Source organism: Bombina bombina, chromosome 7 (assembly GCF_027579735.1).
Source record: "Bombina bombina isolate aBomBom1 chromosome 7, aBomBom1.pri, whole genome shotgun sequence".
NCBI classification, from domain to species: Eukaryota; Metazoa; Chordata; class Amphibia; order Anura; family Bombinatoridae; genus Bombina; species Bombina bombina.
In genome coordinates this window covers 98,851,782-98,876,781 of record NC_069505.1, presented here as the reverse complement: position 1 = coordinate 98,876,781, position 25,000 = coordinate 98,851,782, and the positions used below count along the sequence as shown (strand labels likewise).

Genomic DNA, 25,000 nt, shown 5'->3' with positions numbered 1-25,000 from the left:
CTCACTTCAGCTCTGTAGTAAGTGGGCTAGCAGGAGGAGGGGCAGTGCAAGTCCTAGGTTAACTGTGAGAGCACCAGCAGGGAAATGCAACTTTATTTGTTATCTGGTTGTAAATAGAGGAGAGTAAAGAGATTAGCTGGGCCCTCCAGTGGCGCATCTCCGTCACTTTTAAAATGTTTAAAAAATCACTTCTTTTGCCCTGGGGGGGGGGGGTGACAGCATTCCATTTGAGGGGCATTGCCCCACCAATGCCCCCCCTTAGAGCCGACCCTGACTCTGATCATTATTATAGTACCCCCAACCCAATCGTTAGTGTAGTACCTCACTCCGATCATTATTAAAGCCCCACCCCAATCGTTAAAGTAGTACCTCCCTCCGATCATTATTATAGGGCCCCACGCCAATCGTTAGTGTAGTACCTCACTCCAATCATTATTATAGCGCCCCACCCCAATCATTAGAGTAGTACCTTACTCCAATCATTATTATAGCACCCCACCCCAATCATTAGTGTAGCACCTCACTATGATCATCATTATAGCGCCCCACGCCAATTGTTATTGTAGTTTATCACTCCAATCATTATTATAGCGCCCCACCCAAATCATACGTGTAGTACCTCACTCCGATCATAATTACAGCGCCCCACCCCAATTATTATGTAATACCTTACTCTAATCATTATTATAGCGCCCTACCCCAATCGTTAGTGTACTACCTCACTCCGATCATTATTATAGCGCCCCACCCCAATCGTTAGTGTAGTACCTCATTCCGATCATTATTATAGCGTCCCACCCCAATCGTTAGTGTAGTACCTCACTCCGATCATTATTATAGCGCCCCACCCCAATCATTAGAGTAGTACCTCACTCTGATCATTATTATAGCGCCCCACCCCAATCGTTAGTGTAGTACCTCACTCCGATCATTATTATAGCGTCCCACCCCAATCGTTAGTGTAGTACCTCACACCTAATTTTAAAATGATAACCTGCAGGTATTTAACCCCTTGACGTTTAAAACATATTTTTCCAAATACCACTGACTTATGTTGGACTCCTTGGGAAAAATATCTTTTTGGAATCCATTTAATTTGCAATCTACTTATGCTTTATTAAAAGCTAAGCCTAAATCTTCTTGTAAAATCAGAGTCATGGTGTTTCTAATAGCAGTGAACAGCGCTAAATCATTATTAGCAAGAAATTGTAAATCAGTACTTATTCCAAGTAGGGCAGATGTGGGTTGAAAGAAAAAGAAGGGTATTGTTACTACAAAAACAACAGGCAAAATGTATTTTTAATGGGACACTGAAGACAAATTATTAATCTTCATATATAAGAATAATTTTGCATTGAAAACTGCAGTTTTATTTTATCAAATGAGTATATTGGTTTATGTTTATTCTTTTTACTGATTTCCCTTGTCCCCCAGAACAAAAAATGGAAAAAAAGGGACCACAAACTATCAGTGCATTATATAACATTGTAACTTAAAACAATTTGATATCTTTAATAACCTATTTTTTACATTACAAAAACAGAGCTCTGGAAAAGAAACATAATTTCATGTTACCATATCAGTTGTTGTCAATATTTTGTACTGCCTTATGTTATTTCTGCAAATCTGTTGTTAATCTGTATGCTTTAACCAATTTCAATAAAAAATAAACAATTTAAACTACAAATAAAGTAGCAAATAAAATAATGAAAGTATATTGCAAAAGTTTTTTTATTATGCATTGTTAAACATTTGAGATTACAATCTCAAAGCACTTCATGTCATTTTTAAGTAACGAGAACAATCATATTTAACAGACAGATTTTGTTAAAAGGGGGTAAGAACCGAACAGTAACGCAACTCTCAATTATATTTACTTTCTTTTTCACATTACATAAAATATTACTGTTTCCAGATCTCCTATGGCGAGGGAGCAGCAGATGCTATACGTCCGCTACCTGCATCTAATATTGCCGAAGGATCAATCACCCTTAACAAATCTGTTCAGGGGATTTATCTCTGCCACCTAAGAGATGGTAAAGAGGTTAAAGTGAATGTAAATTTTAAAGCTAAAGTGCCCGGTTTTTAAAAATTTGATTAAAAACAGGGGCACTTTAATTCATCAAAATTTACATTTCACTCCTGTTGTGAAAAAATACCTTTTAAACTTGACAGCAGCTCCAGCTTCCTCCGGTCGTTGCAAGCTATTTCTGACTTCAGAAATGATATATCGGTCATCCTCAAATCACGGCTCCCCCCCCCCCCCAGGGGAATCAGTGTCTGATTCAACGCTGTGATTGGAAGAAGCCGGATTCCTCATTTTAGACCCAGGAAGAGGCTTTGCGACGGGCAGAGGAAGCTGGAGCAGCTGTCAAGTTTAAAAGGTATTTTTTCACGACATGAGTAAAAATGTAAATTTTGATGAATTAAAGTGCCCCCCTGTTTTTTAATCGAATTTTTAAAAACCGTGAACTTTAGCATCAAAATTTACATTCACTTTAAGGAGCAGTGGGCATATGACTGCTGCTTAATAACATGCAGTAAGCAGACTCATATAAGCTCCAAAGCAGCATCCGCAGCTTAGTACAATGAAACCATTGTGGGTTTTTTAACACACTATACAAAGAAAAGCAGCGCTATTATTCTTATCACAAATTAACATTAAACAAACAATTGTTACTAAAAATAGCAAATGTTGCAATTACGAGCCCCTGTACAATCAAAAATTGCAGGGCAATCAGTGACTTCGAAAAGGAGATGAAGTGAGTCTCGTTTAAATGTTACCAGTATATTCAATAGAAAAAGTAACAGTACTCGTGGTAATCCAAGCGATGTTCAACTCATAAAGCAAATCCGTCGTGAACTATTGTTTCAGGCTGGATGGTGCCGCTGTATATATATAGCTTGTACGTCCTGCTGAAGATCCAATCTGTAGAGTGTGTGAAACCTAAACAGGTTTATTACAAATTAATTAATTATTAATAAACCACATATGAGTCTTGGGTTGCGCTGATTGTGTTTTTTATTTTGTTAAATAACCCTTTCAAGTAATAGATAAGCTCCAGCATGCTGCGCTTGTATACTTTATCAGCAGAGTACTCTGTGGATATTTGAGCATGTTGTGCACTATCTAAGTTAAAGGGGCACTGTATTGGCATTTGATCTATCATTCATTTAAACTGAGAAAACATTTAATAATTTGAATATTCTTTTGTCCTGATTGAAAATCAAGTAACAGTGATTAAAATGTAACGTGAAACTAATAAAGTAGTGTCAATTTTACATTCCCTGCTAGTAATCATTTGTACCAGCCAATGAACATCAACAAGAAATGATAATCAGCCAATGGGCATGAAGCTCCTTTGAGACACTGAGCATTTGTAGGAAGAACACAACTGATAATTGTTTATTAGTTTAAAGGGACATAAAGTGTTAGAGCATTTTCTTATTGCACTATTGCTGCCCAATACCTATATTTCTGCCCTTCGCAAGTGGGTTAAACACATAGGTGGTATCAGGACATATGTAACAGCACTCTGCTAATCCTAAAGTGAAGATAGCAGGTGATTGGTGGCGATACACAGATGCCCCCCCTGAGCAGCCTTTGTGTTTAGCTCTGGAGCAGTAGTGCATCGCCACTCCGGAGCTGAATTTTACCCGAGCTCATACATGTTAGGCAATCAGTAGTGACATAAGAAAACTCATTGGAGCATTGTGTTATTGCAGCCTTAAGTCCCTTCTTATTCATTTTTTCATGAACAAAAGAAAATGACACAGCATAAATCAAGATTACAATATGAACCCAAACGGGACGAGAACAACATGTGACACATAGCATCTCAATAAACAAGGTTCAATTAATGAGATTATAATATATTACACAAAACACTAACCTACTAGTATATGCAGAGAAAACAAAAGGTTTAACCAGCATGGTTTATATATTACTAAAACAACATATTACCTCTAAACAATAAAATGTCTCCCTGCCTTCTAACATCAGACCCCAGAGGACAAGGGGGGGGAGGGGGTACATAAATATTTTCACTCTTTTTCAATCCATTTCCTCTCTCTTTCTTCCATTTCCCTAGCACTTGGCCCATATCCCTGGGAACCTGCCATTATGTCCCTTAAAACTTAAACTTAATGCCAAAATTAAATTCTGCTATTTCAGATTGATGACAGAAAATAGAGTCCATTTAAATGTAAAGACCCCAAAGAATACTGTATTTATGATCAATGTCTTCCCATAGTTCAGCTTTTATCATTTAGCTGTAAAGAGCTGCCAGCTACACATATTACAAGAATAAAAATCTTTCTTTCCAACTTTATATCTCATAATACTTTGCCAGTTCTGTCTTATCTTCCCTGCACAGTAGGATTGTTTGCAAGGTCAGTCAGAAGCCCTCTCTTTGTCTCAATACAATCATCTAGGTTCGTGCCTCTGGGTCTTACTTGTGTGTTTAGTGCTCAGCTACATCTAAGGAACCTGTTGTTTATATCAAACCTCTGTTGCCTTTGGGTTTGTGGGTCTGCTGAGCTGCTATGCTTTTTCCTCTTAGTAACACTCATCAGCCGCTTGTCTTTGCTGAGCCCTCAGGCTTCCCACGGCAGCTGTAGGCAGGCTAACCTCTCCGCACGCATTAATGAGCCTAAGTAGCATCACTGTAAGCTAATGGAAACCGGCCCTGACCTCCCCTTGTGGGGGCTTGTGGGTAAGGTGGGCGCAGATTTGTAGAAGCCATAGAGAGCTATTCCTGTTGTTTAACTGTACGAAATCAATATCATCTACAGTGATTTCATATTGATATGGGGAGCTAGAAAAACAAAACAACTTCATTATGAAAAGATAAAGACAGAGTGCACATTTATACCCACTAGCTTAGCCCCATAATGTGGTGGCACTAATGAGATTCACTCATCTTGCAACTAGACATTTGAAATGATCTTAAAGGAACATAAAACTAATATCAAATTCCCTGTAAATGTTTAATTATGTGTAGTGAAATACGTTGCAGTGTACTTTATTCTATTTCCCACAAGAGACTAAAGTGCCGAATTCAGTCTTCCGAAACCTGTTACACTTTAAAATGTGATTGCTTGATCAGTGCAGGAGCTAATTTATGTATGTCCCTAATTGGCTACAAAAGAGGAAATAAAATAAACCTACTCAAGTGGTTTTTCAAAGGATGTGTGGCTGGGCTGAAAAACAATACAAAAGTTTTAAACAAAATTACAGTTCAATGCTTTTAAAAACATTTATTTTGTCTGCAAGTATTATGCAATACAGTATTGCTGTTATTTACCATCTATCTATCTATCTATCTATCTATCTGTCTGTCTCTGTATCTATCTATCTTTTTTCATATAGGTGTTGAGAGTCCACAATCCATTACTCCTGGGAATTACTCTTCCCTATCACTAGGAGGAGGCAAAGATTCCCAAACCCCAATAAGTCTATAAAAAAAAACCCCACCTCACCAGTACCTCAGTCTTGTCTTTGCCTCCACTGGAAGTGGTTGAAGAATGAAGATGTGCATCTGATTGTTCAGAGAGAGGGGTTCTCAGATCGAGTTGAGTCCTGTTTCCCCTCACAGTACAAGTTGTTTGTTGGAGTGATGTATTTGGAGTATTGGAAGTGACATATTTCACCAGTGGAGATTTAATCACAAGCCTTGTCATGGGGGTTGCAGGGACTTGTCCTTTGCCTCTTCCTATTGGTTCGTCTGTATACTCCTATTCCAGTTCCTATGCTATTATGTCTCAGCACTGGTCATGGCTTCCTACCTCCCACTCTATAAGCCGTATATATATTGTTATTGTGACAGAAGACTGGGTGCCCAGGCTCACTTATGGGGTGTTGGGCCCACCCGATTACCCTTATTCTGTGTTTGGGGCCTGCCTCTCATGCATGTATTTCAATAACATTGGTGTATTGCTATTCGTACAAATTATGTCACAGGCCAGTGTACAAAGGGAGATTTTCTCTGCTTAGAAGACTGATTTACATATCTGCACAGGCTGCTTCAAAGCAGAGAGTTAATTACTCATGGCAGTAAATCTTCTAGGGACAAAAGTGGTATCTGGTCCTCCATCTATTACCCTCAAATCTGGCACTTCAAAAGGTTAAGGAAATGACTACATTTGTGCCTCCTCAGATCAAAAGTGTCCAGCTAGCCAGACTGACTACAATCTCAGCATGTGATCAGGGGGTGGGACTGACAGCTGTTAACATTGATGCCGCTCTGTGTGCTGGGTTACGATTGGTTGCTAAGACATTGCTAGGGGGCGTGTTGTGAGCGGACAAGAGAGATGGGCAAAAAGAGAGAGTTATTCCAAGTTGCCTGAACTATCCATGGGTCGATTGACCCAGAGATATCTAAGGGACTATAAAAAGACTGTGGAAGAGGAATATTTGTTTTACCTGGATTCTACTGACTGTGAACAGGATAGTTTTTCTCCTAGCCCCAAAGTGAGTGTGTTCTTTCTGTATTTTGTGTAATTCTGTGTGTTGGCCTATTTTTAGTGAATAAAGTATAATTTATTTCACCATTCGTTTTGTTCATTGAAATGATCCCAGTAAAACAACGGTATAGAGTGCTGGTCTCCCGTGACATTTATATATGTTCATAGCCTTGTATTATTTGATATTGTCTCCTTTTTTCACTCCTGTACTTTTTTTTTATGCTTCAGCATTTTCACACGCATATTTTGACGCACGCTAGTTTTTTGCTCTAGTACATTTTTTGATGCACGTTGCCGGCCTTCAGATCTGCGTGATAGTGTGCATACTTTTTGGCGCCCTTTTCTATTTTTCCCCCCACCTTTTTTAGTCCATTGACTTCTATGGGGGGATAGGTTATCGCACTCACAGTATTCTAACTTTGTTTATTTGTGTGCACCAGGTGAGCTCGCGAGCGATAACCTTTTACTTTCAACTTGTAAAACGAGCGCTACCTGACACGCACAAAAAGTTTACTTCTAGCGCAGTTATCACACGAGCAAAAGCACTAAATAGCACTCCACTTGTAATCTGGCCCTAAGTGTTTTAGATACTTTAAAAAAAAAAAAAAAAAATGTGCTTAATGTCCCTGTTGCAGTTTCTGGGATTATTTCCAGAGATTGGAGTTAGCCAGCTATACCTTTTATTCCTTCTGCAAGGTTTAAGAATTTTTATCCTTTTCCGGCTTCTATTATTGAGCTTTGGGAAGCTTTTCCCAAAGTGGTTGGGGCCATTCTTATTCTTGCTAAATGTACTTTTATTACTTTGAAAGTTAGTTCTTCCTTTATAGATAGGAAGTTATCTTTAGATAGGAAGTTAAAATGCTTCATTAAAGGGACAGTATACACCAATTCTCATATAGCTGCATGTAATAGACGCTACTATAAAGAATAAGATGCACAGATACTGATCTAAAAATCCAGTATAAAACCATTTAAAAACTTACTTAGAAGCTTCCAGTTTAGCTCTGTTTAAAAGGTAGCTGGCACACCCACTGCAAGTGGGAAATAGTAGACCCTCCCCCTTCCTTTGCATATGAAAAGACCCTTTACACAAATGGGACTAAGCTGGAGTAGGTATACATCAGTATTCTCCAAAAACTTTGGGGCTTAAAAATAAGCAAAACTATCCTTTTAAACAAACAAACAAAAACTGTATGGGCTATATAAATGAATCATCTACAAAACATTTATGCAAAGAAAAATCTAGTGTATAATGTCCCTTTAAGAGGGCTTATTTGCAAGCAAGTTATATTTTCAGTTCAGTAATATCTACTGCTGATGTGGCCGTTGCTTGATCTGTTGGAGAGTCTTTCTTGGCAGTTTTCTTATAATTCTGCCAGTGAAGGTTTTTTTTAAAAATTTTATGTTGTTAAAATAAGCAAATGCTTTCTTTTGTGATGTCTTTTTTTACATCATTCACTAGAATATGTACAGTATTTAGCTGTTCTTTGTAGAACAGCATTAAGGCTAGAATCTTGGTCTGCTGACATGATTTCTAATTCCAGCTTGGTTATTAGTTCCCAGAAGTAATTGATTGTGGACTCTCACCACCTGTATGAAAGAAAACATCAATTACGCTCAACTGATAAATTATTTTCATGGTGGTGAGAGTTCACGAGATCCCACCATGTATTTTTCTGAGGTTTTTTTTTTTTTTTTTGTGCACATCTTTTTCCCCTGCTCCTATTTTGTTTGCTCTCATTACTTTTCCTTCTTCTTTGTGCTCAGCTATATATTAAACTGAGGTACTGGTGTGGTGGGAAGGGTAGGGGAGAGTAATTACAAGGAGTACTGGATCATGGACACCACCATGAAAAAAATAATTTATCAAGTAATTATGTTTATCTGTCCATCCATCCATCTATCTATCTATCTATCTATCTATCTATCTATCTATCTATCTATCTATCTATCTATCTATCTATCTATCTATCTATCCATCCATCTATCTATAAATCTATCCATCTATCTATAAATCTATCCATCTATCTAAAAATCTATCTATCTATCTATAAATCTATCTATCTATTTATCTATCTATTTATCTGTCTATGTATCTATCTATTTATCTATCTATTTATCTATCTATAAATCTATCTATCATCTATTTATCTATCTATCTTATCTATCTATAAATCTATCTATCGGTCTGTCTTTCTGTCTATCGTCCCTGTAAATATTTTTGTTGTTGAATGTTTGTCTGATAACATAAATACTAGGCTTTCCGGTTTGTTTGTTTTTCTCTCTGTACCAGAACTGTAAAATGTATCCAATTTACCTGTCCATGCAGCTTGTTAGTTGTCTTCATATCTGCAGAATTATAGTTACAGTAGTGCTGAAATAATAATACTCTAGGTCTTTACACAAATACATCTTGGAGGTAGCTTATGTTTAATGTTGTGCATTACATTTGGCTACAGACATTAGTTTGTTACAATGTTATATTTATTAGAGAAAAGAAAATGTACTCCTTTTAGAGATATTTGTGCCCAACATGAAACATTTTTAAAATAAGACAATACAGAGGTATTTTATCCACACAATTATCAAATGTATCTGCAAACTAATATCAAATGTGTATGATTATGGACAGGAAATACATATATAATCTTTATAAGTGTATATATTAGCATATATTAGTAGACACTAGTGAAAATGTTTAAAGGGTTAGAAATTGTTGCACATATGTTCTTAAATAAAATACTTTATTAGAAGTAATATTGTGTATGTAATAAAAAAAACTATTTGTGTTTAAAAACAAAGCTACTACATCCCTTTTTTATAAAGTTTAAATTATCCTAAATTGAGCTGTTACGGCCACCCATAAAAGGAAGCGGAGCATATGTAAATACAGCTACCGCCCCCCATCCAATGGCAAAGCGGCTGCACTTGTTAATTTTAATATGCAAATTATGTCATTTTTGTCCCCATCGCATGCCCACCACAGGCAGAAAGGTTCAAATACGTTTGTTTCAGATTTTTAATCTGCATAATACCTTGATTAGGGGAATTTTGCATACTTACCTTTATCAAATTGAAGTTCCTCTGTTGCTGCTCCATCTGTGCACCTTGAAATTTCTGCGCTGTTGGGCTTTACTCCCTCCGCCGGCAACGTCATGATCCACGTCTCCACTCTTCACCAGGCACTTCGATAGTGACGCGCCGATAGAGAGAGGAGCGAGGGGGCTGTATATGCGCATGCGTCAGTCGTTAGACACTTATTTTGCGCATGCGGGCCGCCATGATGTTTCTACCTAAGTAGAACATCATTACAGGTTGAACATAATGAGTATTATTATGGGTTTGGCGAAAATAGAAATTTGTATGAGAGATAACAAGAAAACAAAAATAAATGTTTAATAGGTAATAATTGCCAAACTTTATAACATATAAAGTGGATTTAAATGAGATTCAAAAATTTTTTGGGTTTACTATCCCTTTAATGAAATAAATATCCCTATTCATCAATCCCTATCCCTCTATCCCTGTCCCTATCCCTCTGTCCCTGTCCCTATCCCTCTATCCCTGTCCCTATCCCTCTATCCCTATCCCTCTGTCCCTGTCCCTATCCCTCTGTCCCTATTACTTTGTCCCTATCCCTCTATCCATGTCCCTATCCCTCTGTCCCTGTCCCTATCCCTCTATCCCTATCCCTGTCCCTATCCCTCTATACGTATCCCCCTATCCCTCTATCCCTGTCCCTATCCCTCTATACGTATCCCCCTATCCCTGTCCCTATCCCTCTATACGTATCCCCCTATCCCTCTATCCATGTCCCTATCCCTCTGTCCCTATCCCTCTGTCCCTGTCCCTATATCTCTCTCTCTGTCCCTATCTCTCTGTCTGTCTCTCTGCCCCTATCCCTCTCCCTATCCTTCTGTCCCTATCCCTCTATCCCTGTCCCTATCCCTCTGTCCCAGTAGCGTGTTTAGGTTTTGTGCTGCCCTAGGCACTCAAAATTCTGCTGCCCCCCACAAAAAAAGGTTTTAGGCGTTTTTTCCCCTTAATATTTTTTGGGGTCAGTGTGTAAAATGTTTTTCATAACAATTTAAAAGAAAATGGGCTAGCAAAATACTTGCATACTGGTGGGTTGAATTGCATGCATCTCATACCATTTTCTCCCTGAGGGAAGGGAGAGAAAAGAAGGGGAGGGGAGAAAAGGGAGGGAAAGGAAAGAAGGGAGAGAGAGAGAGAAGAAAAGTGGGGGGAAAGATAGAAGGAAGGGAGGGAGAGACAGAAGAGAAAAGCGGGGAAAGAGAGGAGAAAAGGGGGAGGGAAAGAAGGGAGGGAAAGAAAGGAGTGAAAGAAGGGAGCAAGGGAGGGAGTTGAGGGAGGGAGTGAGTTGTGAGAGGAAGGGAGTTGAGGGAGGAGGAGAGGGGGGAAGGGAAATAAGAGAGACAAGAGGAAGGGAGAGAAAGAAGAATACACTTTGAGACAATCATTGACCTTCACATGCAACAACATACAGTATTTACTATTATTCAACTAATGAAACTTTTTAAGTGTCCGTTAACTATTTACTCCGTGGGTTCATGAATGCAGAGAAAGCTAGCTATTAGAGTTTATGATTAGACATCACAAGCTGATCTAAGCAGAGCACAGACGCATCCAGTCTCTTAGTCAAGACCTGCAATAAGCACTGCGCTTGCAGACCCAACACAGCTGACAAGGGGATGCAGCATATCGGCACAAGGTCTTCTCCTCCAGCCTCACCTTGTAAGCATATCCCCGGGCAAGTTTCTCACCAAGAACGCTTCCATTGCAAAAACGCCGGCGGCTCTAAATGAAGCAACGGTTTAAAGGAGCACTGCCTGTGAAGAGCGACCTTAATCAGCGCACATGTGCCTTGTTTTCTCTGTAAAAGTCTGCACTTTATCGCTCACTGTACTGTGTGCTGGCTTTTAGAGAGAGGATAGGGCAGATGTGCTGCCCCTCCCAAATCTGCTGCCCTAGGCACCGGCCTTGTTGGCCTAGGCCATAATACGCCCCTGCTCTGTCCCTATCCCTCTGTCCCTGTCCCTATCCCTCTGTCCCTATCTCTCTGTCCCTGTCTCTCTGTCCCTATCCCTCTATCCCTGTCCCTATCCCTCTGTCCCAGATTCCCCCTCAAACAGCTCTCTAACCCCCCTTTCTATTTCCGCCATCTTAGGTATTGGCAGCTGTCTGCCTGTCCCCATAATCCCTTTTTTCTGTAGTGTAGTGGTCCCACCAGCTTCCCCCCCCCCTCCCGCGATTAACATTTAGTCCCCCCCCCCCCGCATCACCAAACCCGTTTTCTGTAGTGGTGTAGCTGCCCCATCCCTCCCTGTTCCTTTGATCTCTTTTTAGCATAGGGCCCTCTCACTCCCTTCCCTCCCCCCCTCTGCTGCTGAGCCGCCCACACCTCCCGCCGGCACCAGCAGAGGATCATTACAGACGGTGACACACACAGTGTCACCGTCTGTAATGATCAGGCATCTGGACTCATATGGAGCCGGAGCACCAAACGTGCTCTGGCTCCATATGCGGCAGATGCCTGAAGCTTCAGAGCTCCAGCTCTCGGCTGTAACATAACAGCTGAGAGTGCTGGAGGTTGCTGAAGGTGTCTCGCGCTGCAGGCTGCGCTCGCAACTGACGACGGCGACAGACGCGTTACAAACGCGATTATAGTATAGATGTTTATGGAATTGCTCATCACTATCATATGATTTACTAACTAAATGCCACTTACATTTTTTTTATATTTTTGCAAGATCTCGGTTTAAAATTGTTTTTGTTCGTATATAAATATCATCTTTCCGTGGTGACTTACAGGTTAACTATGAATACCCAGAATTCAATGGATTAATCAAACCACTAAACCTATAAATATTAATAAACAATAAAATAATTAATAATTTAATAATGAGGCCATCAATATTCTTATTAGTAATACTAAGCATATTTTTGTGTCTGCAATATTAGTGCTGTATACTGTAACACACACTCTATGCACTATACAGAGATACTTAGCACATATTTATCACATTATTTATCAAGCACTGGAGATGTGTATGGATACGCCCTTCTCTCTTCAGTATATCATGTTTATTATCAGGGCTTCCAAATATAAAGAAACATACTCAGCACTATCATACAATGACGTTTGTCTACCAATGTGACCAGTCGCTACTACTGTATATTGAAGGTCACTGCAGGAATTCTCTATTGTTATATTTCAAAAGAGCTGCAAATATACTTTCAATACACTCTCATTTCTGTTAACAATGGTCTAAATAACCTATAGCAAAAGTAGATAATACCAGAGTGCAGCATCTGATATGGGAATTGTGCACAATGTAAAGCCGCTGTCACCCAATTATATCCACAAAAAAGTACATTGATTTCAGTCACCGTCGGACCTGTATCTCTCTACAGCGTCACTTGTTACCTTTGTCAGTTTTGCAGCCTCTGCGCTGGGTAATTGGAGCGTTCTCCTTATCAGGCCTGATCACTGTACGTTTGAGATAACACATGTTATCTTTAGACATACAGATGCAGGCCATCTCCCTATGCGCTGGGAAACTGAGCTCTGCACCGCGCTGATAGATTACTGCATACAGTGTCTGTCTAGGGCTGGAGATAGGACAACGTAACAAAATAACAAAATATTCTTCACTACAAAAGGGATTCCCTAGAGAGCAATCTGTCAGGCCTAAAATACTGCATAAAATGTAGTAAAAATAGAACAGACAAGCATTTGGGATAAAGCTATTTACAGGCAAGAAACAAGTACGTTGTACACCTTAACTGAGAGTGGACATCAAAGTCTTTTTTTTTTTTTAAAGAATCAATTAATAAATATTGTCTGTTCATTGTTAACATTTATTATCTATTTAAAGGGACATTGAACTTTACATGCAGCCCTTGTAAAATGTTTCATTCAAGGGACATTTCAGTCAAAATTTAAATGCACATAGCTGAATTACATCTTTAAATAGAAACATACTTGTAATATACATTTATTGGCAAAAATGCTTCTAGTAAAAGTTATCACTGTTTTGGTGTTAGCATTTATCTCTGCACGTGCATGCGAGGCATAGCTAGATATTGTCAGTGCACCAGCATCTCACATACTGCAGCTGCTCAGAGTGCCAGTAGGGCTTGTATCATGTCAGCATTTAACAAATTGAGTCATTACCAGATGGTACAAGCACCTTAGGCTCTCTGAGCAATTGCTGTGTTTAAAATGCTGGTGCACGGTGCATACTTAAATACACTTTTGAAACAGCTATAGTTTTTTCTATATATAAAAAAGTGAATATTTAGCAACATACAATATAGAAAAAAGTAACAAACACTTATGCAGTTACGGTGCTAAAAACGTCCCTATGGGATAACTAACTTTTGCTCTGCATCGGCTTAAAGGGACAGCAATCACAGACAATGACCCAAAAGTCCGACATGAGTGGATAACAAATTGCAGTCATCTTAGGATGAAACTCACGAGTCAATGATGTGTGGGTAAAAGGGGGGTCGTAGTGCTAAGTCTACTGACACATATAATTTTACGCTAAGCTAGGTCTGCAAGTTGAGATGCAGACTAGTCCAGACATATTAGAACCATGTTAATTAACCCACTCCAGTTTTAGTTAATGTCAGTACTATTTGCTTGTGCGGGAGTCTGTCGTACATTGTCCTTCACCTTCAACCCCAAGCATCTCCGCTCTCGGCGCCAACATGGAGGAAAGTACCTGCTCACTTAAGGCTCTCTGGTGTGACAGGAGTTTAGCTGTGACAAATGTCCCTCTCAGTAGAGCTGGAAGGATGCTGCTTTCTCTATTGGGCGCTAGAGATCCATTAGGATCAGCCTCCTTCCCTGTCGCAATACTGTTCTTCTGATCGCCATATTTGGCGAAAATCGAGATCCTGGATTCAAAATAATAGCAATGTAGGACCTGATGAGGTGCTCCTATGTGGCATGGGGTAATTTCTGGTGTAGGGATTTTGTTGAAAATTACCAATTCTCTGCAGGTGTGCTCCCTGTCAATATGCGTCCCGAGGTGAAGGGATCTGAGCAGTCTCCCCCCCCCCCCCCGCACAAGGGAACAGAACTCTGTACCTCTGCATCCAGGCTAACAACAGCATGCATGGCATCGCTTACAGTGTCAGGGAGGGAAGTTATTTCTGGATCTAATGCCATTATAGATTCCGCCTTTTCATTCGAACTCTTACACTCATGAGATCCCAATCGATCGTTAAGAGTCTCTGGTTCCCAGACCCCATCTTGGTAGCCACGTAGATTAGAACAGCTTGCAAAATATTGCACTATCAAGACTTTCAGCCCAACATAATGGTCTTCTAGCATAGCACAGATTAATTCAGTATCCATCTTCATGCAATATGTGTAGTCAAGTAGGACTACTCCATATCCCGGGGGGGGGGATATGTGGCAGCTTAAAACTCCACGGCCTGTAAAACAAACGTTTGGTTTGGCTGAACAGCATAGGCTGGAATTCACTCCGAGAAGCAACCTTCACTCTCCTTTATGGTCCTTTGTAATTATATCCATTGTAAAGTCACAGATAATTGTTTAAAGCACCCAAAAAGCACATCTATTCCAAATGTGGGTCAGGAGCTTCCCCAAAGTGTGTCCTGCTGGGTCAGCTCATCACTCCGCCCCCCACGGCTATAGTTTTTATTAGAAGCATTTTTGCTAATACAAGTATAATAAAAAAATGCTTCTATTCAAAACTGAAATGTATCCATGTGGAATCCAATTTTGGCTGGAATGTCCCTTTAAGAAAAAATAAGCATCATTGCAACATATTGTACTTACAATACTTATTGTGCCAGTTTTTGTAAAATATTTTTAAAACCTTGTAAATTGTTTTATTAAAATGACAGTTGTAAATGATGGAAAGAAAATCTTTTTTAAGGCTCAATTTGTCATATATTTTATGAGTTTAATGTTCCTTTAATGGGTTAATATCTTGCTCACTAAGTGTTTTATTGAGAAAGTGGCAATTTAACAATTTCCTGACCAGTTATTTGCATTGGATGAAACGTTAGCTCTCTGAGCTTTTCTATGGACATAGTTTTCTAGCATTAGCGGAGTGACCAGACCTCAGGAATGAGATTGTCTTTTGGTTCTGCTCTTCAAGACATTATGTAAAACTTTCTCTGCAATAACCTCATGATTTCACTCAAACCTTTTCTTGTGCATGCTGTATAAATGTGTGCAACTTGACTTTAGGATGTAACTTTTCATAGAAGTGTTCCCTTATAGCTTCCTTTTCTCTCTAGCTAAAGCTGCCTACTTGCAATATGGTACTGTGCTTTCTCGCTATGTCCCACCATAAAGTGTTTTTGTTTTATACAGGAAAATGATTTCAGATATTTGTTTGCTAGAAGCTTATAGGCACCCATTGACCAGAATCATGGTGGTGCCCCTACATGCAGATCTTACGGTCCCTTAACGGTGTCAGGGGTCTGTGCTGAGCTCTCAGTTTGGTCTCTTTACTGTTTTTGGAAGCAGGAGGGACAGAGTTCTTTCCTTGCAAGGAGAAAGTAAATATGAACTGGATCTTCTCTGTAATGTGTGCAGGACTTGACTATCAGATAACCACAGAAGCTGTACCTTTGGCAAGGCGTACATTTTTATGTTTCATATTATGGCGGTTATTACATGTAACCTTCTCTACATATATGCATAAACTCTCTTTTTTATATATTTAAAGGGACAGACAACACAAAAAGTGTTATTGTTTAAAAAGATAGACAATGCCTTAATACCCATTCCCCAGCTTTGCACAACCAACATTGTTATATTAATATATTTTATAACATTTACTCCTCTAAATTTCTGCCAGTTTCTAAGTCACTAAAGACAGCCTCTTATCACATGCTTTTTTATTTGCTTTTCACGAAAGGAGACTGAGAGTTCATGTGGGCCATATAGATAACATTGTGCTTACGTCCGTGGGTTGTGCCCAACACTGCACTAATTGGCTAAAATGAAAGTCAATAGATAGTAAATAAAATGTCATGTGATCAGGGGGCTGTCAGAAGAGGCTTAGATACAAGGTAATCACAGAGGTAAAAAGTGTATTTATATAACTGTGTTTTCTGTGCAAAACAAAAACAAAAAATGTGGTTTTGATGTCCCTTTAAATGGATATGAAACCCAATTTTTTCTTTCATGATTCAGATAGAGCATGCAATTTTAAGCAACTTTCAATTTTACTCCTATTATCAATTTGTCTTCGTTCTCTTGGTATCTTTATTTTAAAAAGCTGAAATGTAAGCATAGGAGCTGGCCCATTTTTGGTTCAGTCCCCTGGGTAGCACTTGCTGATTGGTGGCTACATTTAGAAAAAAAATGTCTAAATTGAGTAAATTATTAAGTTGCTTAAAATTGTATGCACTATCTGAATCATGAAAAAACATTTGGGGTTCATATCCCTTTAAAGTGATAGTAAATCCTAGAGTTTGTGAAACGCTAGTATTTACCAGTGGAACAAATAAAGGGGACTTTCAGCCATGAAGTATAAAATACTTAAAGCTGAAAGTCCCATTGTCTGAAGTGTTCAACGCACTGAGCTGCTCGGGCAACCCACGGCAGAACGCTAGTTTGCTGTGAGGTGATGTTTCCACCTCTTAGCCAATAGCTGTGTGCTCCAGCAGGCGTCCCCTCTCAGCTAAATAGTATTCTGCTGTGGGCTGCCTGAGCAGCTCAGTGCGGCAAACCCCTCAAACAAATAAAGGGACTTTCAGCATGAAGTATTTTATACTTCATGAATGAAAGTCCTCTATATTTGTTCCAATGGTAAATCCTAGCGTTTCACAAATGCTAGGATTTACCATCCCTTTAATGTCCTTTAAGACAAAACTTTCCTTGTTTTAACTTGAGCATCTCTGATTTTTCCATATGTGTTTATGTTTTAGATAGATAGGAAGAGATGACTGGATATTTCTATAGGACAATGAGCAAACAGCTATCTGTTTTCCATCTATCTAATTAATAATGGCTTCATAATTACTGTTTACTTGGGGCGTTGAGAGCTGTCAGCATTACACTATTCAGTGATATTTATAGTATACATTTGCATCTTTTAGGTACAACAAAATGTAACCTGAACTGTTAATAGCTACTTTTATCTGTTGGTTTCAAAATTAATTATCAACATTAAACATATTAAATGTGGCACTAGCCTAGTTTTATATTAGTGCCTAGTGGGACTTGTGGTTTTCATGTCTATAGACTAATTTGTTGATGCGTATGAGTACAAGAGCAGTTTGCAGTCACTGATTGATCTATTCCTCATTTTAATTTCCTAAATGTGTAATGTTGTGCTTTCCTATTGCAGATTGACAGATATGCTCAGCAGGACCTCAAGAAGGGTCTTCATTTGTACGGGACAGATGGCAACATTGGACTCACTAATGCATGGAGCATCATTCAGACAGATGTATGTACCAGTCAACATGCACATAACACTATACATATATCTAGGGCTAAAGGACCATAGCAGTTGAATAATGACATGCTCTAATCTGTTAGAGAATGTCATTTTATTACTAGCAAACTTGCACTACTGTCACAACTAAACACAACATAGAATTACCACTCAGGACCCGCAGAGCACTGCTGGTCCTAGGTGGAAACTGACGAACCAATCAGCAGTGTTAGTTACACAGCAAAGTAGTTTGATTAAATATGCTGATTAAATCAGCAGCAGTTTCCGCTCAGGACCAGCTGTGGTCTGCAGATTCCAAGTAGTAGTTATGTGTTTTTAACCTCTTTGGGGGGGGGGGGGGGGGGTGTTAAACATATATTAGTGCAGGGTCGCTAGGCTTAAAATGATTAGCTCTAACAGTCAAGGGGTTAATTCTGCCTTACTCTGAATGTGCCCAGGGGTATTTACTGTCCCTTTAAGTTATAGTGTTTATATGTTAAACATAGTTTGAATTGCTGTTTGGAAAGGGCCTCCGGTCGCCTCCATGCCTTGCATGCATGGTAGCTTCTTTCAAGACTTATGCTATTGGCTGCATATGTAAGGAATCAACACAAACGCTATAGTAAGTGAATAGCGCTGCCAGTTACCTCCTAGTTGTCTGAGCCCCAGCAGCAGTTTAGCTTAAAAAATTCCAAACGGCATGTAAAAGTACCTTTAATTTATTAAAATACAAACGTGAATATAGCTTAAAGGGCGATTTTATTGTATATGCTTGTAAAAAATGATATATACAAAAAACTAAATAAATACAAAATCACAGTTCCTGTCCCTTTACAGTTCTAAAATGTAAACAATCATTTCTATGGCGAAATGTAAATCGGTCAGCTATAGAAGTTTGCACACTGTAAATACAATTAACATATTTAAAATGTTACATCTCCCAAAACATTAATTTGTCCAAATATTATCCCTTCAAAGGGAGTTCACATAAAGTACAATATGTAATTCTCTTGTGCCACTTCAATGTCAGTGCTAGAAAATTGTTGTTTTTGTGGATTTGTGTAAAACAAACTTCTGAAACATGACAGCAACCAGTATTAAAGGGACAGTCAAGTCAAAATTAAATGTTCATTATTCAGATAGAGCATACAATTTTAAACAACTTTCCAATTTACTTCCATTAAAAAAGTGTACATTGTTTTTATATTTAAACTCTTTGTCACCAGCTCCTACTGAGCATGTAAAAAAATTCACAGAATAAGCATATATGAATCTGTGATTGGCTGATGGCTGTCACATGGTACAGGGTGTGTGGAAATAGACATTACTTTTAAAATTCTCAGAAAAAAAATCTACTATTTATTTGAAGTGTTATAGCATTGTCTTGTTATCTTGCATTTGTTGATTATGCAAGTCTACTGTGTTGACTGGTCCTTTAAGTATATGCCATGAAAGGACATACCTGTATTACAAAAGTAATTTGTTTTAATATGTAAGATAATCACAGTTCCACACTCTGCATATCTTGCAATTTGTTTAGAAATAGATCTGCCTACCCCAGCTCCATTACTGTATAGGTCCTGATTGCCTGGAGAAATTATTATTATTTTTTTATTCAAAGTGGGTGGAGTTAGAGTCAGTCTGTGTTACAGGATTTTACACCATTTTTTTCACTGTATGTCTATAACAGTATTATTTTGTTCTTTATACAACAAGGATAACTTTATCGTCCTACATTTATTTTAATTAGAAAGGGACATTTGACTGTGTAGACATCAAATGCTGTTTTTGAGTACTTTTAATAAGTGGGCGATTTATCAAGCTCTTCAGCACGCTTTCGCCTGCCTACGCCTGCACGCCGTGTTTAACAAGCAGCAGTCATCAGACCGCTGCTTCCCTACCTTTTCGTCACCTCTTAGGTGGCAAATTTCAATCTCACCGGTCTAGTACGAGATTGACAGCTCCTGCTCGCGTGTGAGTGGCTGTGCACAGGCAGGGGGCGGGATTGCACGTGAGCACAAAATAGCGCTCGTGTGCAATTCTGAATTCCGCCAGGGGCGAGCTGCGGTGGACAGGGGAGTGTATGTGCGCCCCTGTCTGCCTCAGCTTGATAAATCGTCCCCTAAGTGTTTAACCCCTTCAAAACATTGTATACCAGATGATCGGCGCATAAGCATTTATGCATGCTTCTTATTTTCTCACCTCCATATGCTATCTATTAATCTGCAGGGGTTAAAAAAATAATAAATTAAAGGAATATTTCGAACAAAATAAATGCTATAATAAAATGAAGTTGTCCCTTTAAAGAAACACTAAAAATAAATGCCAGGTATAAGAATTTATTCATAACAAATCTTACGTAAAGAATAATATTCAGGTGTATTTTTTTAAATTATATAAGTTAATTAAATATTAAAGAAATAAGTTAAATCTCCATCTGTATGCTGTCATATTGTAACCTGGGGGACTATTATCTAAAGGTCTCTGGGCTGGCGAGATCACGTAAAAGTGCTAGTTCCCTGGTGTAATTCTATAAAGCCACTTTTTACGTAATTTAAAAATCATACAAAATGAATAATTTAACTATTCACTCAAAAATACAAATTGTATTGTTAAGGTGCAATGGTAACAAAATTGTTCACCAAAAATCATATTTGATCAAAAATGTAAAAATATATTTCTATTATCAATTTTTCTTCGTTCTCTTGTTATCTTTATTTGAAAAAGCAAGAATGTAAGTATAGGAGCCGGCCCATTTTTGGTTCAGCACCTAGGTAGTGCTTTCTGATTGGTGTCTAAATGTAGCCACCAATCAACAAGCTCTACCCAGGTTCTTAACCAAAAATGGGCCGGGTTCTAAGCTTTACATTCAAATAAAGATAGCAGGAGAACTAAGAACAATTGATAATAGGAGTAAATTAGAAAATTGCCTAAAATTGCATGCTCTATCTGAATCAAGAAAGTTTAATTTTGACTTGACTCCCCTTTAAATATGTCAGTGTAAATCATAATTTAAGTGCAATAGATGTGCTGAAAACACATACTTATAAGTACAAAATACAAAGCTTAATTGTTTTTTATTTCATAAAATTAGCTGAACATTGGAGTTTCATGGGTGAAATAGTCTTTCTAATCCCAGCGTAATTATATAAACATTTCCACTTTACAGATCTCACTGTTTTTTCTTGTAAATTAAACGATGATGAGGTTGTTACAAAATACTTAATACCTAATGGAAAAACAAATACATAGGAAAATATAGGTAATTGTAAGATGCAGCAAGCAGAAAGCGGCGTAATGTGATTTATATGTGCCGCTAACTTTGCACTATGGAGGTCAGTGTCCCTTTCTAGCCTGCTCCATTACTTTAAATAGGAGACACATCGCCACTTGCAGGGACTGCACCTTTTTTAAGATAATTCCACTAGGGCAGCCCTAGTGAGGGTCGGCTAGAGTTTGTGACAGCGCACACAAGAAGAGTGTAGTTTGTCAGATCAGATATCGGTCTTCTGCTCTCATATACAATGATGGTAACCGGCATGGGTGACAAACACAGCACAATTTAATTAAAAACATGAGAGAGAGAGAGATTGAAAACACCTTCAGTACATTTAATTCCACGGAGAGAGAAAACAGCTACATATGTAGGGCTAGATTACAAGTGGAGCGCTAATTTATTGCATGTCCGCAAACAGGCAAATTAGCCCATTTGCGGGGCGTGATAAATAACCAGCCATTACAAGTGGCTGGTTATTGCTACCGCAAGCTCGCAGTAGCAATTACCACTCAAAAAATTAACCAGAGGTCAGACCTCTCGTTAATTTTTTAAATGTCCCCCAATTGTCCCCAAAATAACATGTGAGGTCCCTTTTAGCTTTTTTTTTTTTTTTACACTACACTAAGCAGTTTTTGGGGGCTAAAGTTGGTGGGAGTGGGGAGTTAGAAAAAAAATTGGCACTGAAAGATGCCTTTATATTGCGGTCCATGGGCCGTAAATATATATGTATATGCTTATACACGTATATATATATATATATATATATATATATGTGTGTGTGTGTGTGTTAATATGTGTATATATTCATATACATACATATTTACCGTATTGTGCCGCATATAGGCCACATCTGATTATAGGCCGCACCCTTAAAGTTTGGGTGCCATTTTGAAGAAATAAAAAATTTAAAGAAAACACACACAATGTGCAAGCAATGAGTCCCAATGCAGGGTGTCAGCTCCCAGGGGATACTTTTACACTTCCCCAAGAGTATAGAAAAAAGAAAAACAAGGAAAGATGCTGCACTCCTCAGTAATTTCAAATGTCAAAAAAATACTTTATTCAGCCATTAAAGCTGTAATGGCTGAATAAAGGCATTTTTTCACATTTGAAATTACCAGTACTAAGGAGTAGAGCATCTTTCCTTTTTTTTATTTTAACATATTAAATAATTTTGTATGTACTGGTACATTTTTAGCAGGGGATAAAAGCACTTTCTTACCTGACAATATCAGTAGCAAAACGGACTCATATGGGACATTGTGTGCTCCACTCACTTCCTCCCTCATAAGCCCAAGCTCCAAATTACACTGTGCTCAGCACAGTATTACACAGCATTACCGCATCATTACACACCTTCACAGTGGCGGCTCCTGCATATGAGCGTCCTGCTCATTATCCAAACCAATTACCTTTGCAAAATGTTGCAAAACTATCCAACTCCAGCGGACTACAATCCCCATAAGGCCACAGGGTGCACCGGAAGTTCGGCTGTACTGCGCAAGTACAAATTTGCCGATAAGCACCCGATTATAGGCCGCACCCCGCATATAGGCCGCACTGCACATTTAAAGCTACAAATCAAGGGAAAAAAGTGCGGCCTATATGCGGAACAATACGGTATATTTGCTGCCCATCGCTGCATGGCTTACCCCCTTTGCTGCGCTAGTTCTCATGCTGTGTCTCACGGCATGAGAACAAGGCTCCCATTGGAACCTATTGAAGCGCTCTCTTGTGAGAACAATGCTTCCGGGCAATGCATGGTCACGTTTGCATTGCACCTTACTTGTAATAACAGCGCACATTTGCATGCGATATTGATATTTTGCGCTCAACTTGTAATCTGGCCCATAATAATTGTTATTTATTTTACAAAACAAGACTAACTGTGCCAATTGTTCATACTCATATGCTACACAGTTTATTACTTTACAATTCCATTAGGAAAGAAAATATATGCAATGTTTACAAAGCTGTAATTTTCTGCCAGTTTTAATGCGGCATTGCTGCTATATCTGCATAGGTAACAGACTGAAGGAGCAAATAATTACCATAGGCCGGCATGTCTAATAATCCTTTATTTATTTTTTCTATGGCTGCAGTTTCGATGCTGTGGGGTGGCGAATTACACAGACTGGTTTGAGGTGTATAATGCCACGCGTGTCCCTGACTCCTGCTGCCTGGAATTCAGTGAGAACTGTGGTTTGCACTCTCCGGGTACCTGGTGGAAAGCGGTGGGTAACTTACTATTGCAGTCAGAGCTTTAAGTAAATGTTCTCATATGTGTAATATAAAGTGCAATGGTGTAACTCAATACCACTTGTTTGTCACCATACATACACACACCCATGATTTATATGTATTTTTAGTGCTGTAAAATAGAGGTGTGGAACTACCATTTGTGCAGCAGTGCTGGGGGCCCATAGGAATCAGTATATATATAGTTGTGTGCAGAATGTGTACAAGCCTAATGCAGGGGAATCTTTTTATTAGTGCAGGTTGCAGGTCCTTTCTGTCTATCTATCTATACAATATTAAGTTGGATGCCATTGTCACCTTTATCAAGGGTACATCTAATCATACTGAAAGCAACGCATGGAGCCCTGTAGCTAGGGTTGCCATATTTTCTGGAAAAAATACTGCTCATTAGCATACATTTGCATAATTAATTATACGGCATAAATTACAGTATTAAAACTGCTAAGACTGATTTTATATATTTATATAATAATTTGTTTATAATTAGAAGAGGATTCACCATTATATCATATTTATTTCTATATTTAATCTTTATATCCAACTCTGACCTTAAATTTACCTGCCATGTCAGTAAAATACAGAGTGAGTATCTGTAGGCCTGGTCACCCTCTTATAGCTATTCTATATAATGCAGTCAGCAGGCAAGTGTGCTTATTATATACACAGTCACTGACGTTACTGGTGTCTAGGAAGTGTGCTTATATACACAGTCACTGACGTTACTGGTGTCTAGGAAGTGTGCTTATATACACAGTCACTGACGTTACTGGTGTCTAGGAAGTGTGATTATATACACAGTCACTGATGTTACTGGTGTCTAGGAAGTGTGCTTATATACACAATCACTGAAGTTACTGGTGTCTAGGAAGTGTGCTTATATACACAGTCACTGATGTTACTGGTGTCTAGGAAATGTGCTTATATACACAATCACTGATGTTACTGGTGTCTAGGAAGTGTGCTTATATACACAGTCACAGACGTTACTGGTGTCTAGGAAGTGTGCTTATATACACAGTCACTGATGTTACTGGTGTCTAGGAAGTGTGCTTATATACACAGTCACTGATGTTACTGGTGTCTAGGAAATGTGCTTATATACACAATCACTGATGTTACTGGTGTCTAGGAAGTGTGCTTATATACACAGTCACAGACGTTACTGGTGTCTAGGAAGTGTGCTTATATACACAGTCACTGATGTTACTGGTGTCTAGGAAGTGTGCTTATATACACAGTCACTGATGTTACTGGTGTCTAGGAAGTGTGCTTATATACACAGTCACAGACGTTACTGGTGTCTAGGATGTGTGCTTATATACACAATCACTGAAGTTACTGGTGTCTAGGAAGTGTGCTTATATACACAGTCACAGACGTTACTGGTGTCTAGGAAGTGTGATCTATATAAACGTTCCACATAAGGAGCTACATTATTAAACTTTAGAAATACTGTATAAAGTATATGAGCATTGTTATAGCCTTGCACACCACAAATGCTAATGTTTACCTAACAGGGCACAGAGATAAAACCTTTTTTCTT

General features: G+C 38.7%; 1 protein-coding gene across 1 annotated transcript in view; it reads left to right on the top strand.

Annotated features, from left to right (window-relative positions):
* TSPAN4 (tetraspanin 4) overlaps nt 1-25,000 on the top strand; it is a 501,445-nt gene that overhangs the window by 454,067 nt on the left and 22,378 nt on the right. Inside the window, exons 4-5 of the mRNA XM_053720201.1 lie at nt 17,832-17,933; nt 23,301-23,432. Of these exons, the coding sequence (XP_053576176.1) occupies nt 17,832-17,933; nt 23,301-23,432 (234 nt within the window). The remainder of the gene's footprint in view (nt 1-17,831; nt 17,934-23,300; nt 23,433-25,000) is intronic.